We start from the raw sequence: 17,188 nt of genomic DNA, 5'->3' as shown, positions 1-17,188 counted from the left end.
TCTGCACCTTTGTCTCCTTAGAAAATCTTTGATGTTGTGCCAGTACTTCCACTAGAGAAAGTACTGCACTACTGTACTGCGCTTTCTGCTTTGTAACACATTTAAGCAACTCCAGCACTGTCTAAACTCTTTGTACCTCTACCGAACGTACAGCAGGCGCATGCAAGGTGGGAATTCCGCATAACACCACGCCCACAGGCTGGACACCACGCACTAGTGGAGCCACAATTGTCGTAGGCACCTGCGCCTATTTTTGTTCCACGAAAAAGCACTGAGAGGATGGGTTTGATATTTCCTTTACTACGTTAGCACGTCCTTCAACATTTTTCTGTCTCTTCCGAGGGAAAGAAAGGAGTGGCAATGTACTGTTTTTTACAAACCCATTTTTGATTTCTTTCAAATAAGCTTAGTTCAGAAAAAATGAGAAAAACCGTGCTCCAAAATTTGAAGGCATCGATTACTTCTAACACTCGAACCGTTGTAATTTCTTGATGTTGTGGAAGTACTTTGAAACTCTTTTTGTACTCTTTTTGCAACAAAGGCGACCACATCCTCCTAGGTTCTGGATTTCACGCTTCAATTTTGTTGTAACATGTGAGTGTACTGCGAAGAAATGCAAAAATAAGTGAAATCGTTTACAACCGCCCACGACACATTACCGAGAAACACATGCGTACACATACCAAAAAAACTACAAAGCATGGGTTGTTCGAAGAGGGGGCGTCGAGAAAACTCAACCCACATTTACAATAAGTTTGTAATGACTCCACCCATTTACTGCAACCTACATGCAAACGAAAAAAGACGTAAACTGCTTTAACAAAAAGCTGAAGTCAAGCACGTTTCCATTCATTTTCGCCCCTCCTCCTTCCGATCACACCCATCGCATTGCAGGATAAACTCGTGTGCAAATATTTTAAAATCTATTAGCTTACTTCTCTACTATTTAAAAAGTGAACTGTGCAGTCATATTCATTTGGAATTCCAAAGCTTAGCCAGAATTTTGAACAAAGAAATCCATTCGGAATTTCCGAGATGTAAGATACAGTTCCACAATCCAGATGGAATGAGCAGTTACTAATACCGGAGTGTTTTGGTAGTGATAAAACGCTGCCGTACTTAACCACCACCGCAAGGTTTTTTGAATTGACTACACTTCAAAATCAGAAAGAATGAAACGATCTTTGATATTCGGCTTTTCTGAAAGGTACTTCATATTAAATCCTTGAAAAATCATAACGATGGCTTACTTCACTTTTCTTGTGTGAGCTTAACTGTACGCACCCTTGTACGGGCTGACCTGCATTCAGCGCTGCGCGCCTCCGCGTAATTATGGCTGGTGCTCCACCATCTAACCAGCCTCCACAACCGTCTCGGAAAACATAGACCCCGCCTCTCTGCTGCCCTCGAACCGTGCGATGTTCTCATCGCAACGGAGCGGTGAAAACTGCGAGCTTGGAAGGGAGAGCAGTGAAAAGCGAATTGATGCAGCAAGTTCTGATATACGAATATGGTAATCTGAGAATATATTATCGGAAATTAAGGAGAAAAAGTGAGTTCAACTATACAAACTATATGAACAGCGGCTTTAACTTCAAAATTTGGAGCAATATTAAGTAATCCCTGTCCTCATCCTCAGAAGGCTTGGATGATTAGAATTAAAAACTTGAATGGACGTTGATGAGTCTTCGTTACTTTGTATAATTCTATAAAATCCCTTCTACTTTTACAACGTTTTATCGCTTCATCTCTGTTTATTACCCCGTAAAATCAATCTAACAGGTTAGGTGTATTAGTGGCGATCAGAGAACTCTGTATCTCCGGGATACACCTTCAGGTACAATGCATGTCTGCGAGGCATAAGTCGCGCCTCTCCAGGCGTTGGACGCCAGTTTTACTTAGTTAAAGGCATCACCCCACGAATCTGAGGTGGTGCAGATTTCAGGTGGAGTATTCGTATACGGCATGGGAGACTATGGAGAGGGGGGTGTTTCCGTCCATTTCTTCCTAATTGCCGTAAAAAACGGCCCGGAAGATGCGGCGCCGCACAATTCTGGCGCGCTCCAGGCGAATTCCCTGTACAAAATAGTGCGCCAAAACGCCTGAAGCCGTATCTTCCGGGGCGTTTTCTACGGCAATTAGGAAGAAATGAACGGAATCACCCTCCTCCCCATAATCTACAACCCCGTATACGAATACTAAACCGGAAATCCGTACCACCTCAGATTCGTGGGGTGATGTCTTTAAATGCGCAAAAAGAAATGCCTGAAGAACGAAAAAATAAAAGAGCTCAGTATGAGACCAATCAGTGGGACATTTTTTTCAAATCTCTTGTATTTCGGAAAATGGGTGGGTAGTTTCCATCTGACTATTCAGAACAGGATAATAAATGCTTCCACATTCATATTTCTAGACGGTATTTCACTTATGTAAACTTCTTGAATGACTTTACTTCATCTAAACAAACAACAAGTTTCAAACAACTTCTATCAGCAGGTGCCTTCTTTTCTTGTTTGTTTCAAAAGCTGCAAAAAAAAAAAACGCATCCTAAGAGCAGCAGACTCTTTGAAATTGCGGGGAGGGCGATGTGGGCGGGGCGTCAGCGGAAGCGAAAAACGTAGCTCAAAAGGAGTGGCCAGGCTACTGTGGCGACGCTGTCAGTAGTCGCGTGATGCAACCATCAACGCTGATTAGCCTCCCGGATGGCGGCATTTCATACAGGTACCTCTTGACCGTCCCTCAGCTCACACAGATGAAGAGGTTTTTGGACCCAGAATACTCACAACGTCTTAACACTGGCTCAACGGTTAGATTTCTGTTGGTTCTCCATAGGTTCCACTCACAAAATAATTCAGCAGACATGCAATAAAGTGCTCATAAACAATAAATTCTGTCATTCAAAACGAAAAGGAAAGGTTCAAGAGCAAGAACTGGTAGTTAATGTGCGTTAGGTAGCAAAGCACATTTATTTAGCATTCATCGGAATGAGATCCCGTTACGAACATTGACTGACAAGCACTATTATCACAGCAAGAGTAAAAACGACCACACATAGACAGGAATTACGAAACTGGATCACTACACACAAATTACAATAAATTTACAACAAACAACAAATAAGGGATTTTCTAACCCATGTATTTCCATGTACGTAGAACCAAATAAATAAGTATGTTATGGAAAAGAAATTTTAAAAACCAGAGAAAGTAGAGTGGTGGGTGTGAGGTAAAATCGAAAGGCTGGGGGAGAACGAATGGATGAAAATTGAGTCGCAACAAAAAAAAGAAGGAACGAGGAAAGGAGATTTTTTTAATGTAAATTTGTTGAGTTTCAATCCACATATGTGTGAACAAGCTAGACAGAATGGGAGCTCACATTGGGCTCTCTGTCGTTTGTAGAATGATTATGAGAGCTGTCGCGTCGCCTAGTTTGTTCTCTTATTACGTGATATCCACACACTACATCTGGGAAGAGGGATCGAAAACAAGGAGAAAATCTCCTCAGTATTTTTTCCTACAAAACTGCAACAGCAACGTCAAACAGTTAGTTAGAAATCACAACCTAAGCCAGAATCACAATCAAATAAAGCAGTTAGACGGCACGAAACCATTCCATACGCCAGCTAAGGCCAATGAAAAACGAAACAAGCACAACAAGTACAGTGCTAACCGTTTGAGCCGATTGGAAGAACGATTGGATCCGATGCGATCGATTCATCCTCGTTTTGACATAATGCAAGAATTCTTCAATCCTACCATTTAGATGTGTAATTCGAGCCCCGTCGGCCGCACCGCTTGCACCAAGCGCCACAAGTCGAGCTTTGTGCGCCTGTCAAAGATTTCGTTCGCATGTTGAGAAAAAGAGAAAGAAAAAACTATGCGCAGCATTGCAAGTTTTCACCAGCTGATAGCATCAAAGAACATACGTTTCCCTCCTCCAACAGTCGTTTAAAACCCAATTCAGTCACCGCTTTAACGCGTCGCTCGGCATGGGAAAGCCAGTCCTCAATGACCTACAAAAGTTCACCTCTGAATTATTCTCAAATTCATGAACTAAAACAAATAAACTGAAGTCAAATTTGCCATTTCGACATGCTGAACAAAGAATTCCAGCTAAAAAAAAAGTGAAACAAAAGAAAACAGGGTAACCGGTTTTTCCGGCTAAGAAGCGTAGTCTCCTCAGTTGCGAAAATATTTTTTTCAATTGATTAAATTGGTACGTTGACCTTTCTGATATAGTCCTGCATACTTCACTTCTTCGTTTTAGCCTCTAGTTACTTCTCATCACCTTAAATTTTCATATTTTACGAAGCGACAAAATTTTGCAGCAGCTCTGCGGAATAAAGCCCGTAATGAATGTTAGGTTTTATTTGGCTACAGAATTACGCAGAAAAATTGTGCATTATTGATATAAAGGTTTTTTACACTACATGCTTTCACGCCTCCTCATATTCCTAAACCATTTCTTCTTTTTTACCCAAAATACAAGGTTCGACATCACTCGACAGTGTGATCAAAACGGCAACGCATACTTTTCAAGAGAAATTTTAGATAGGTAATAAAAAAAATAAAATTCTTTCAAACTTGTATCTCAACAAGGCCCAAACTGGTAGCTTTCTCGATCTATTCGCGCTAAGATTTTTACTATGAATATTTTATAAGGAGACCCCCATCCAAATGAGAAAAGTGCTTACAAGTAGCTCATCCACGTTCTCAATAATGACGATTTTCGACTTCTCAGACTTCCACGTCGCTTCTACTCGCTCCCATTCCGAAGCAATTCTAAACAGCATTTGGTATACATGTCAGAAACGGACTAAAGTGCAGTATAAATACAAATAAACGCTGACAAACAGAATGAAGCAAGATCTGGAGACCACAGAAACTATAGTTTTATTGTAATTATAATTTTAATTAACCTTAGTTATTATAATTTTAGTTTTAACTATAATTTTTGGGTTGGTAATTTGTACAGCATGGATTGACATTTTGCGTTAATTTAAGAGATTTGACTGGATGAAGCAAAAAATTTCTAACTGTCAAAAAATTTCTAGCTGAGTTGTGCGTTAACTGAAACTTTACAAGTTACAGTTAAGGACAATTTTTTTCACAAATTTACAACTTTTTCGATGAAAGAATTACATTGCGAAATTTAGATGCGCTGCTGCTTTTATGGGAGGAGCAAAAAGAAATCAATAAAAAATGTATAAATGTATGCACAGATAAGAAAATCTACCCCAGTGAAGAAAAGGACACACAAGTACAATATTATATCACATCGGTATTAGTTCTTTTATATTATATATTATTATCAGTAGTGTTAGTGCTTTCCATTTTATAATTTGAAAATTCACAGAATCAGTTTTTTTGAAAGCTTTCGGAAGCAGATTATTAGAGATGCTGTTAGCAAAAATTGTGACCGTTTTACTTGAAATATCGATCTCACAGGTCTTTTTTCTGTTCCTAGAAATGACTTCTACAGCCGAAGTAATCATACGGAACTATTCCAGATATAGGACACAGGATACTACATATCTCGAGATTTCCCATGGTTGGTTATGTCTCATTTAATTGGATTAGAGCGTTGTATTAATTATTTTGTGATGAAGATGGTAAAAGGATTCATTAAAGGCGCCATTGTGCCAACTCTTGGAAATTTCGATGCTCGTTCTCATTGGTGATGGGTAGCTGCGGGACGTAGTTTTCAAAAATGGCAGAAATAGCACGAGAATCAATGAATCTGAGACATAACAAATACAAGAGACCAACGTAACTTTAATGACCAATTCCTTGCATTTCCAGGATCGTCGAAATGAAAACGCATTAACTGAGAGAGATTAACAGATAAAACTGACAAGAAAGCAGTTCTCTGCTCTTTACCTCCTGTAGGAGTAGTGAAATCCACTTTCTGCGCTCTCATTTTTCAAAAGAATGTTTTTCAAAAGAACCATGGAAGAGGTTCCATTGCAGCTTAGCTAATTGGTTTGACTTTTTATACGCGATTTTTCATGGTTTTGCTGTGATATTTGCAAACAGAGTTCCATACCACATGAAGAAAAATGCATAGAATATAGCGCACATCATTCGTTTAAGAGAACCGTGAGGACAAGCTAATACTCTCCGTGAGTCTTCTTGTATGTGGAAATATAAAGACTTACTACCATAAACTCTCTAGTTCACCTGAGCATCACTTTCTCAATAAGCACACAAGATGCGAGGATTTCCTGAGCTCGTTCTGGATCGTCGCTCAGCTGACCGAGCGTCCGAATTTGAGAGATCACGGATGAACCAGTATCTACAGCTTGTGCTGTGGTTTCAATCAGTTCTGCAACAGTATTTTGAATCTGTCACAGTCTCGGAACAAGTCTCCTAAATACCGTTGACGTTTTGTTCAATCTTCCTTGCAGCTAATGCGGTGTCTACTCCGTTCTCTCTTGCCATAATTTTCTTTAACGCTTCGGAGACCGTGTTGAGAAGCTGGATACACTTCGCTTTATTTGTTTATTTGCAAAAACGTTCTGCCTCTTTGGTTTACCCGTTCGATCTAAAAACTGAAACCTACTCACCTGTTCATGACGTCTTGCCAACTTATAGAAAGACACCGTATCCCTGAGAAGATAACCTCGTAGCAAAAGTTGCTTGTTGAGCCCATGCCAAGCCTAGCAGAAGAAAATACGATAGAAACGCACACATAGCAAGCACCGCTATGACCCATCACTTTGATGCATCTGCCAGCTTCAGCGCTTTCACTGTCAGAAACAAAGACTACCTCTTTTAAGCACTTTGCCATGTCATCGTAGACTACAGCTTCCTTGGCTTCCTTTTCAGAGCTCAGATTTTCCGCTCGCGTTAACAGCGCTGTTACTTGGTCCTCTTTGTCCTAAAATGTTTCAAATTGGGAAGATAACTTTGCGGATTCGTCTTGAAACATGAAAATTCATATATATTTTAAATTATATCTCCGTGATACAATAATTATGTATGATGGTAGTTTGATCCCATCTAGTTTGTTTATGAACATAGGTTCTCATTGAATACTGAAAGACTAAGCAAGACTAAACTAGAACTAAGCAAGTGACCGTCATTAACTGGGTTACCGGCTGCTCTCATCTTCCCTACATTTCTTTATGCTTCTTTTCTTCTTACTTGATGTGACGCGTGAGAATAACTGAGAGCTGCGTACGTGTTTAAAGGCAGCACACACGAATTTGACGTGCTGAGAGAATCTAAGGGAATCCATCTAGAAAGGGGTTGTAGATTTTGGGATCCGAGGTGGTTCCGCTCATCTCATCAAAGGGCGTGGGAGACGCACCCCTGTGCAGGTGCCGCATCTAAGCGCGAGGGGTCGAAGATCAGTGATATCTTCTTACCAACCTATTCAAGTGAAGCTAATAAAAAGGCTGCTGAGAAGATCAGAACGTGTACGTAGAGGAGCGTTCTAAAGTACTTCGTAGGAACTAAAAAGGTTCCAATACAGTTTTTTTACGATATTTGAAGGATCCGGGGTGGTTCCGCTCATCCCAATTAGGGATGGGCAGAACAACCCCGGATCCTGCTATCTACAACCTCAGCTTTTCTCTCTAGTTTTTCCCGCCAATTTCCCCGCCACATCAGATTCGTGGCATACCGCCTTTAAAGACATTACCCCACGAATCCGAGGTGGTACGAATTTCAGGTGGAGTATTCTTATACGGGATAGTAGATTATGGAGAGGGGGCTGATTCTGTCCATTTCTTCCTAATTGCCGTAAAAAACGGCCCGGAAGATGAGGCGCGTCCACAAGGCTGGCGCGCTCCGATTGAACTCCTTGTAGAAAATAGCGCGCCGGAACGCTCGAAGTCGTATCTTCCGAGCCGTTTTTACGGCAATCAGGAAGAAATGGACGGAGTCATGTTTCTCTCCGTAATCTACGATTCTGTACGAATACTCCACGTGAAATCCGTACCACCTCAGATTCGTGGGGTGATGCCTTTAACAATCCTAAGCAACTCTGAAATGAAGACGAAGTCGACGAGGAGTTGATGTATTTCAAAAGGATCGATCAGTGCTTCTAGGATGCACTAATTCATCAACCAGCCATTCTATCCCTTATTCCCACTCATATTGTGACACCTCTATTTGTCTAGTTGGTTCAGTTCTAGCTTATTTCGAAAGTAAATGAACTATAGCTCTGATAACGGTCATATGAACGGATTATAGTTCATCTCTTCTACAAAAACATGATTCCATTTTATTTTTGACTCACAAGAAGCTTTTGAAACTTTTGAGCTAAGAATCTCTCCCTCATACAATGGAAATGAATGTGTAGTTTACAAATGCCGCATTGCAAACCCATTTACAATTCCCCGAATTTCAGATGTCAGGAGCACTCAGAGCTGTCATTATGCCCGACGTTCGCAAAAGCACGTATGTAGGACAAAATGATTTCGCCCTCTCACGAAATTACAAAATTTCCGACAGCGTTGCTTTTAAAAAAGTTTCCAACAACTAAGAAATAGGATATATTATCTCTTAACACGATCCAAGATCCAAGAATTTTCACAGGATTTTCAGAATTTTTGAGGTCACTCATAGTCAACATTCTGCAAACCCTACGTCGTGTTGACTATGAATGTTGACTATGAGTGACCTCAAAAATTCTGAAAATTCTGTGAAAATTCTTGGATTAGTGGAGAAGTGGCGCTTTATAGTGTGATAATTATTACTCAAGTTCTGTCTGCAACCTCTTGGTGAAGAGATCCCGGATTTTCGGAATTTCCTCCTAAGGAATGGAAAATTGCGAAAAAAATACTTTTTTCAAGAAATTGACTAGAGAAGGGTGTCGTTAGCTTTATTCTTATGCACATAATTTTGTTATTCCTGAAACACTGTGTAGCGAAGCTATAACTACCCTTCGCTCGTATTAATCATTCCAAATGTCTTGTTACTACAACACGTCTTCCTCGAAAAAAAGCATAGATGTGGCGTCTTATTACTTAACAGCCAACATAACACAAAATAGGACTGTCTTTCTTGTGATTCACTGTCGGTCGGTAGTTGAGGCCATTATTTTTCTTTATTGAACGAGCATTACAATAATTAGTTATTTGACGAAGGAGAATGGCAGTCAGATGCAAATTTGTGAGATTCTCATAATTGCTGAGCTAGCACGTTGTCTTAAACTTGGCAGGAATTTCGTGATTCTCTTTTCCAATCCATCTATTTTTAGAAAAGAGCAAACATAACTACTCCAGACAAATTATTCAACTACACCGAAATGGAACTATATCTACACAGAGGGTCATGCCCCTAAGTCCATTAAAAAAAAGAGTGTTCATGCTTCTTTCACCAAAAGGGTTTGATTAAAACTTTGTTCCAGAAACCCTCGCTTTCTCTTCTGTTGGTCTGTTCGTTTCCATGAACTCTCTTCGGACATTTCGCGATTATGAAGCTAGCAGACGAGGTGTTGCAAGTGGAAGAGAAAGAAAGAGTAGAAAGGATTTAATTCTTTGGATTTTATTCTTTTCGTTGAACAGGAAAAGCGGAATCCTTCTGGTGGGATTAAATATCAAAAGAATTACTCATGTAGTTCGTGGACATATTTTTCAAAAGCACATTCAAAATTTACTTGTTTATCTTCTACAAATACAGATTGGAAAGTTCATTACTAGTCTTTCTAATGTCTTTGAACAGGCAGCGCAATTCATGCCAGTGTGAAAGATATGCTTTGACAACACATGCCGAGTTACTGTCTGGTCAAGACGATTTTATGGTGCATCAATGCACCTTTAAACACCTTTTTAGTCCACTTCAGACGCTGCTTGGATTTGGGCGAGCAGTCACCCGCTTCGATCCACACTGACGGGTTCGTATTGGTGCGCGACAACGAATGGTGGCTACATTCGCGCTGCGGTCAAATGGTGTGGAGAGCTCATGAGCTGCAAGAACTAACTTTGCGTTTGCTGGCGAACGCTCGCATTTTTCGCTCCGTCAGGCGCGGAGCGTCCCTCATCCTAGTCCTGCACGGCGAAATTGTGACAACTGCCTAAGCGATCTAGAAGGCGGAGCGGTTTTTTTTTCTTTTGGCTGGTGGCTGTAAGCACATAACTTTGAAGAAACTAATAGCTGGTGTCTGGTGAGGGGGTTGATGGGGTTAGCATGGCTCACGCCTTGCTGGTGATTGCAGGGCGAGCAATTGAACACAGCTCAAAGAAGGCAAACTTCTGACTGGACGGTATGCGTGCGCTGCTCCCATACTGTCTTCTTATAATCAGGGGAGACTTCAGTTTTGAAGTGCCATTTCACATGACAAAGAGCTACGACAAAATGATCCAAGGAACGTCGGATTGGTATAAAAGTACCTGCGGTACCGTAGTTGCATCGGCGGTGTTTGGCAGAGGGTCTGCTTCGATGATCAAAGGAGAGGAACTCGAAGAATATTAGGAAAAGATCTGCTGCACTCTTTCGCCATCTGTTCCCGGGTCCCGAATGGTATTTCCCAGTGAGGGCCCTTATTGCTCCGCAGAAGATTCCCAACAGCGGCGCTTACGCCTGCATGGGTAGGCGCCGATGCATTTTGTGGAGTTCGACACTGACGAAGAAATCACTGAGTCACGTTCGTCTCCAATCACTACTGCTGCGATCTCCATGACTACTAAGCTGAGTTGTTCATATTTAGACCTGGCAAAACAGCTCACCAATTTTAGCCCTCGAAGTTCTCCCGCCCTAGCGCTCACCAAGCCTTTCATCCCTCCGGGGTCGATAAATTGGTACCAGACTTGTCTGGGAGAATAAAAACACTGACATGATCATCGGCTGGCCCCCGCAAGTCATTGTATAGGCCAACACGCATTCCAAAAAACCTCAACGATTACGAATTCCAGTAAAACGCGTTGGCGCATCCCAAGTGGACCGATACGCCTGCGACTTTATCCCTATCCTTAAATAGCTCACCACTTTCAGGTGCAAGTTAAGCAATAGATAATGGAAGTTAGGACAAAAGCCAGAAAAGAAGATGCGCAACTCCTTTTATGATCATCTGCTCTTTTATTATGTTTTTTTTTCTTATTGAATCAGTAGAGTTAAAGATTGTAGATGTGGGGCACTTCTTGAAGTTTCATAATAAAATAACAATTTAAATATATTGTAAGGCATGAATACACTTAGCAACAAAAGCAAAGAGAATAACGGTACCTTCAATCGAGCCATGAGGTCTTCATGAATGTGAAGCAACGATGCTGCTTCTTCACTTGATCCTCCAATAGCAAGAAGACTAGGTTTCATTTCGTCAATTCGCAGTTGTATGAAACCCACGGACTTGAAAGAGTCATTTTTAGGTCTCAAAGAGTACGATTCTTTGCTTCTCATCAAGATTTGAAGAAAATCGCTTTTTTTGCTTAGAATTATGTGATTGAATGTATCTTCTATGTAAATGAAGTTACTGCATTCCGAACTACTAAGCTGGGTATACAAGATTTGTGATAACTCATTATTTTTGCAAACAAAAATTGTTGACGCATGAGTTAACCAATTTTCTTGCAAAAAATCCAAGTTATCAGAAATGAAAACCAAAAAAATGATTAATTTTGAAAAAAGGAAAAAGAGAAAAAAGAGGAATCTAATTCTAATCTAATTTTCCATGTTCCAAAATTTATTATTCTTTTACTTCGTTACATATTTTCGTTTCTACATCTGATATAGGCCCTTTTTCACCTACGTATGTAGAACTTTCTGCTCCTCCCTTTCACTATTTTCGTTTTTCCTGGATTTTCAGAAAATACCAGATGTTCACTGGAAACTGGTTTCAATAACGAGACGTCATTCAAAATTATCGACGTTTCGGGATGTTACCAAATTCTTGGTATATTTTAAAATTATACCTTCAGCAGTGCTACAACTATCGATGCGTGATCTCCAGCTCGAACTGCGATCGTCGAGAGCGTTGTGGTCGAGACATCCCCCTCATCCCTCGTCGCAGACACTCCGTTCTCGTTCACTGCGCCGTTCGACTGTACCAGTCGTATCTTAGAAAATACTGGTCAAACAAGATTTAAGGTACTCGTTGTTCAGAAAATAGTAGACCCAGCTACGGGGAAATTCTGTCCAGTTGTCTTCATCACATCTGCCTACCTGATGTGTTCTTTCCTTCGGTACAGGATTCTCATTGGCACTTGCCTGTGGTGTACCCTCCATAATGGATTACACTCCTCGAGGAATGCGAGGTTTTGTCCACCGCTACGCTAAAATCGATAGAGCTCCTCCGTTCATACGAGAAAGTAGCGGTGGGATCAGCGAATAAATAAACGATTATAAATGAGAGATTAACTGAGCTGACTCGTAATCAGTAGCAAGGTATGAGCAAGCTGTTGTAAAGGCTTTAGTCAGAGGATCTGAGAATAAATATGAACAGCTTTGTAACTGCAACAACCAATAAATCCAATTTTTCTATCCACTGAGCATGGAATTTCGGGCACCCTGCTTAGAGCCAATCAGCAATGAACGAAATTCATAGCATGAGATCATCCGAAAACGAAAATCACAATGGAAACCAGCACTACTATACCACACGCGGCAAGTGAACAATCAAATAGTTGGGAAGTAATTCTCACAAATAATTGCACTCCATGTTCCATGAATCATGCAGTGAGCCACCCGCGAAAATTCGATGAAACGAAATATTTACTGTTTGCAGAATTCGCTTAGTTGCAGCTTGTGAAAACGTAGAACATATTTTCAAATTGAAAACGATCTCAGCGCATATCAAATGCTTTTATATGAACAAAGCTTTCACAGCGAAAAATTGGGCAGTGTCGCTCAGCAGATTAGTCAAGTTAGAAATGAGTTCAGCACTGGTGTAAAGTGCACTGACAAAGTCTGGGTGGGTGGTGATCACAGCTGTAAAGTATTGTGCAAGCAAGCAGATGTGGTATTTATTCTGTGTCAGATGAAATATGCTGAGATTGGTGGAATTTTAAATTTTCGGTAGAAGGTAAAGGACAAAAGGTCTGGCCTTGATCATTTCGCTTGAGATGTGCCAATTTGTTCGCTTCCATTCACACTCGTCTGAGGTCCCCGAGCACGCGGCTGGTCTAAACTGTGCTTTGTGGGGGTTCAGCAAATGTATCTAGGCACTGTTTTTATCCTCCCAGACAAGTCTTGCACTAACATATCGACCCCAAGGATACGAAAGACTTCGTAGTTTGTAGTTTGGGGCGGTTTCAAAGCATCGAAGTCAAGAGTAACTTCTTATAAGCTAAATTCTCAATTACTCACGTAAAAATACCACTCTTACTCACATGCTACGAGGACTCGCATACATTCAGCAATGTCGAGGTCATCTAGATGGGATATTCCTTCTAAGATGAATGAAAATATAAGGAAATACTCCAGAGACAGACTGGCTCGGATCTATTAACACATCTTTGGATCTTTTCTATCTACCGTGACTACCGGTGCAAGAAAACATAAAATTCGATTTATACTCATTTAGTTCCTTGTTACAATATTATTGTTCGATGTTTTAATTTATTTTGATAGGTTTTTATTAACGGATTCAACTTTTCCTTAGTTCCTTGTTACACCAATGAAAATCCAGGCATCCAGGCCGCATTAATTTGCTCCTCGCTCTCTTTCAGAAAATTCGAGAACAAACTTTTTCTCATATTAGATATTTATTTATTATTTATATTTATTTATATTGTCATGTCTTCCTGTTTTTCTGTCTCCTCCTCCTACCGTTAGAATTGTTGTCTTTTACTTTTATACTGTTTTTTTATACTTTTCATGTAAGTAGTAGTAAAAGTAATGCTAGTAGAAGAGGAAAATATTAAAAGTGATCTTGTTTCCACAAATGATTTAATTTCAGAGGAAAAGCGTTGTCTGTCACTTTACAGCACAAGCGTTCAGTGGAATTCGAATCTTCTCTTCCTTATACTTTGAGTTGGTTTACCTCTTGCTAATCTTATAAGGGAAAAGGTACCAAGAAAAGCATTTTAGTAGAACTACGGCTGAACTAAATTTACTGGGGCTTTATTCACAACTGTTCTCTCATCGGCATTCAAATAACCAGTTGAGGAAGAACGTGGAAGAACCTCTCAAAGAGGTCAGACATTGGTCATTCATGGCTCAGGTATGCGCATCACAAATTAAGACGCTGTAGCTTGGAGAAGGTTTAGTAAGCTGAAAAATTCACGGCATAGCAGAATAATGCGGAGCTAACCCGATGGGTTCATTCGAGGCAACCAGTTAAGCGAAAACTGAATGACTCATATAGACGGGAGTTTGATTGTAAACGCTCCGCCTCCTGGTCAGCTTGCAGCGCGGTACACGAAATAGTGTTCTGACAGTAATCTTCGCGCAGAAAACCAGGAATCTACTTGGTCTCCTCACAATGGGAGAGAATCGATGGTACGTTCCTCACCGCCAAGAGAAGATCATCCGCAACAGCTCTCAGGAATTTTCGAGGTGCCGATAAACTACTTGCTGGCATGCTTGGCGAATGATTTATGGCGAACTTTTAATGAGTGCTATATTTTTCAGTACCCTCGGATCACCTATAAAAAAGAAAGAATAGACATAGGCAACTCTGTGTTTCCCAAAATCCTGCGCTTCTGTTCTACCTTTCTCATTTTGAACGCGCACAAAAAATAAAGGATTGGATTGTGATCACTATAGAGATGAATAGAAGATAGCAATCTGGGTAGTAGCAGGAGTTCCTCTTAAAAGCAGCGTTATTGGGAAGTTCAGAGATTGGGATCTGCAACAGTAAGTAAAGTCCGTGGAACGGTAAAGAGGGTCCCGGATTCTCCGCGAATGCTTCCGAGACATTATTACGTCTCCAGAGAATATGTCTGAGGATAAGCAACATCCCTCGACCAGGTCACGCTCCAGTCATTGATAGAGACGCAGGCAATCCTCCTAGATGTTCTTCCGGCCATAGAAAAACAAATTACTCAATTATAAGAAATATGTAAAGAAAAGTGGTGTGAGTTATCGAAATTATCGAATAAGTTAAAGAACAATGTAGTTTAAAGTGAATGACAATTTGAGCGGTGTTCTAATAAGAGGACGGGAGCGAGTTCATCTGGATATTACCTTCAAGAGTCTAGAAATCTTATCAAATGAACTCGTTTTCTTCCAAGAGATCAGAGATAAAGAAGTTCCCTCTGTCCGAAAATAAAATAGGCTACAAAAAGGTTGGGACTTACAGGACAACGATAATCCTCATTCCCGTTACTTTTGAAAACTGGAATGTTTCTTGTTTCCGGCGAAAATCTTCATATAAGTAATTAAAAGTTATTAGATGCGCCTTTTTCTCCTCTTTCATTTAAATATTTCTCTCCGTTCTGGTGAGTTTCCAACCTTAAGATCACACCAAAATCCCAGTGCGTCTGTCTGATTCTCTACAATAATATAATAGCTCTTGAATTATATCCTAGCAGATGAAGCAGCGTATTGAGCAGTAATTAGCGGTAGGTAACTAGACTCAGTTATTCAGGTAGCAACAAAGTTGGATCTCTTTTGGATACGGTAATCGGTAATTGTTCTGCCGAGGCATGATCGGGGGATGAATGAAAATCCGCCGTAACCCTCTTCACGCGCACCCGTACGGGCCAAGGCACAGTTCGAGGATATCATAGTGTAGCCTGATTAGCTAATGAAATTGATATGGTCGTATAGTGACCGCAAACAACTCGTTTTCTCTCATTTCTCTGAAGCAACCAAACTGTGCCTACAAACAGTACTCGAATAATACCATGCGAATTACGCAGTATTCTAAAAGAATTAGAATATTACCTGATAGATTGAAAATATCCATTAGGATACTAATCTCAGTCAACCAACATCGTTGCAAAAGAATTTTATTCAAACTTCTATTGGTTTAACTTGAATGGGTTGCTACGCTTGTTATCTTCCCTAACCCCATCATCAATTTTCTTTAATTTTCTGGAATCTTGTGCGTACAACTAGTTTCCCATGCAATAGTAATTTTGGAAGGCAATCCTGCACCATTCATCCAAAGAGCTTCCTCGCACTCTCCTGCATTCTTAAGGTGTTCAAAACCAGAAAAAAAATACAGTAATTGCCCGTTGCCTGCTTTGAATATTTTCGAATTTCTAAACGTGTCACGTATGAAAACTTCAACACATTTTATAATTTTTCTCCAAAGTGGACAGACATTTGTAGTTAGCACTTTTCATATTTAAATCACTTCACATTTCTTCTCAAATGAATAGCTAACTGGTTTGATTTTGCCGTCTGAAATCTAGCTTCAACTCGCATGGTACAAGGACAGTAGTTAGGAAAATACAAGAATTGAGGACATTTGCCTAGAAAATAACTGATCATTCCAGCAAATAAGACATTTTGCAGTTTGTGTACTACTGTTTGTTCAGTGTTCAGCGCCTGCTCTATAGATTGACCCAGAGCCTGCGGCATACATCGTTACACTACAGCCTCGCCTATTGATGAGAGAGCAGTTAGAGCTTCGCAAGTACGACAGTGGCAATTTCTTCCAACGAAGAGTCTGGCAGTAGCTGAGTTTTGCACTTGTCTGTATCTCGCTCAATGGAGCTAAAATCAAAATTAAATGAAATCAAGTTAGAGTTGAGGCAACGCATAGATGATTTTGTGAGGTTATATTTCAGAGGTGTCATAAGGGTTCGTAAAAAAATCTATATCAATACTCATACGGTAGCGACACTTCTTATATAAAAGGTTGCAGATAATTGTGGACGAATCACTCTACTTCAACTCGCTCTCTACAGGGTGGAGAGCAACAAAAAAGACTCCTCAACAACGAAGCGAAGCAGTTTAACACACGAAAGACTAGGAATAGGATACTCCAATATAAACAAGGGAAACTACGAGATATACAACGTTGTTTTTAATGAGTATTTAGAAAATCCAGTAACTCATAATTTTCGACGGCGAATTCGTTGTGCTCGATCGTTAAGGAAACATGTGCCCTCGTATACTTCTAATAATGAAAGAAGTGAAAAATTGAGTGGAAAATAAGTGTTTGAAACGAATTGTGTAAAAACAGAAAATGGTTTAATGTGGCAAGCGCGGTGTAGGTGGTGGATGTTCTCAGGAAATCGACGCAGGAGTCCCGTATGCCCTCAGTGTAAAAGACGTCCTCGAGCACAAACACACACAGTATTAACTGAGTAAAGGATCGGCATCAGAGAATTTGGCATTAAAATGAATGT

The 17,188-nt window shown here is 40.3% G+C and overlaps 1 protein-coding gene across 6 annotated transcripts in view; it reads right to left on the bottom strand.

Moving 5' to 3' along the window:
* The window catches only part of RB195_013995 (uncharacterized protein), a gene marked incomplete at both ends in the record, with an annotated part of 63,719 nt that extends 51,549 nt beyond the window's left edge, over positions 1-12,170 (bottom strand). For all 6 annotated transcript variants that reach the window (XM_064204067.1, XM_064204066.1, XM_064204064.1 and 3 more), the window contains 10 exons: positions 3,670-3,828; positions 3,926-4,012; positions 4,694-4,781; positions 6,180-6,324; positions 6,377-6,476; positions 6,566-6,658; positions 6,769-6,879; positions 11,172-11,294; positions 11,858-12,001; positions 12,108-12,170. In XM_064204067.1, the coding sequence (XP_064059943.1) occupies positions 3,670-3,828; positions 3,926-4,012; positions 4,694-4,781; positions 6,180-6,324; positions 6,377-6,476; positions 6,566-6,658; positions 6,769-6,879; positions 11,172-11,294; positions 11,858-12,001; positions 12,108-12,170 (1,113 nt within the window). The remainder of the gene's footprint in view (positions 1-3,669; positions 3,829-3,925; positions 4,013-4,693; positions 4,782-6,179; positions 6,325-6,376; positions 6,477-6,565; positions 6,659-6,768; positions 6,880-11,171; positions 11,295-11,857; positions 12,002-12,107) is intronic.
* Between the last annotated feature and the right edge of the window lie 5,018 nt (positions 12,171-17,188).

The sequence above is a fragment of the Necator americanus genome, chromosome V (assembly GCF_031761385.1).
Source record: "Necator americanus strain Aroian chromosome V, whole genome shotgun sequence".
Taxonomy (NCBI): Eukaryota; Metazoa; Nematoda; class Chromadorea; order Rhabditida; family Ancylostomatidae; genus Necator; species Necator americanus.
The sequence above is the reverse complement of the archived record's forward strand: the minus strand, read 5'-3'. Positions and strand labels throughout refer to the sequence as shown.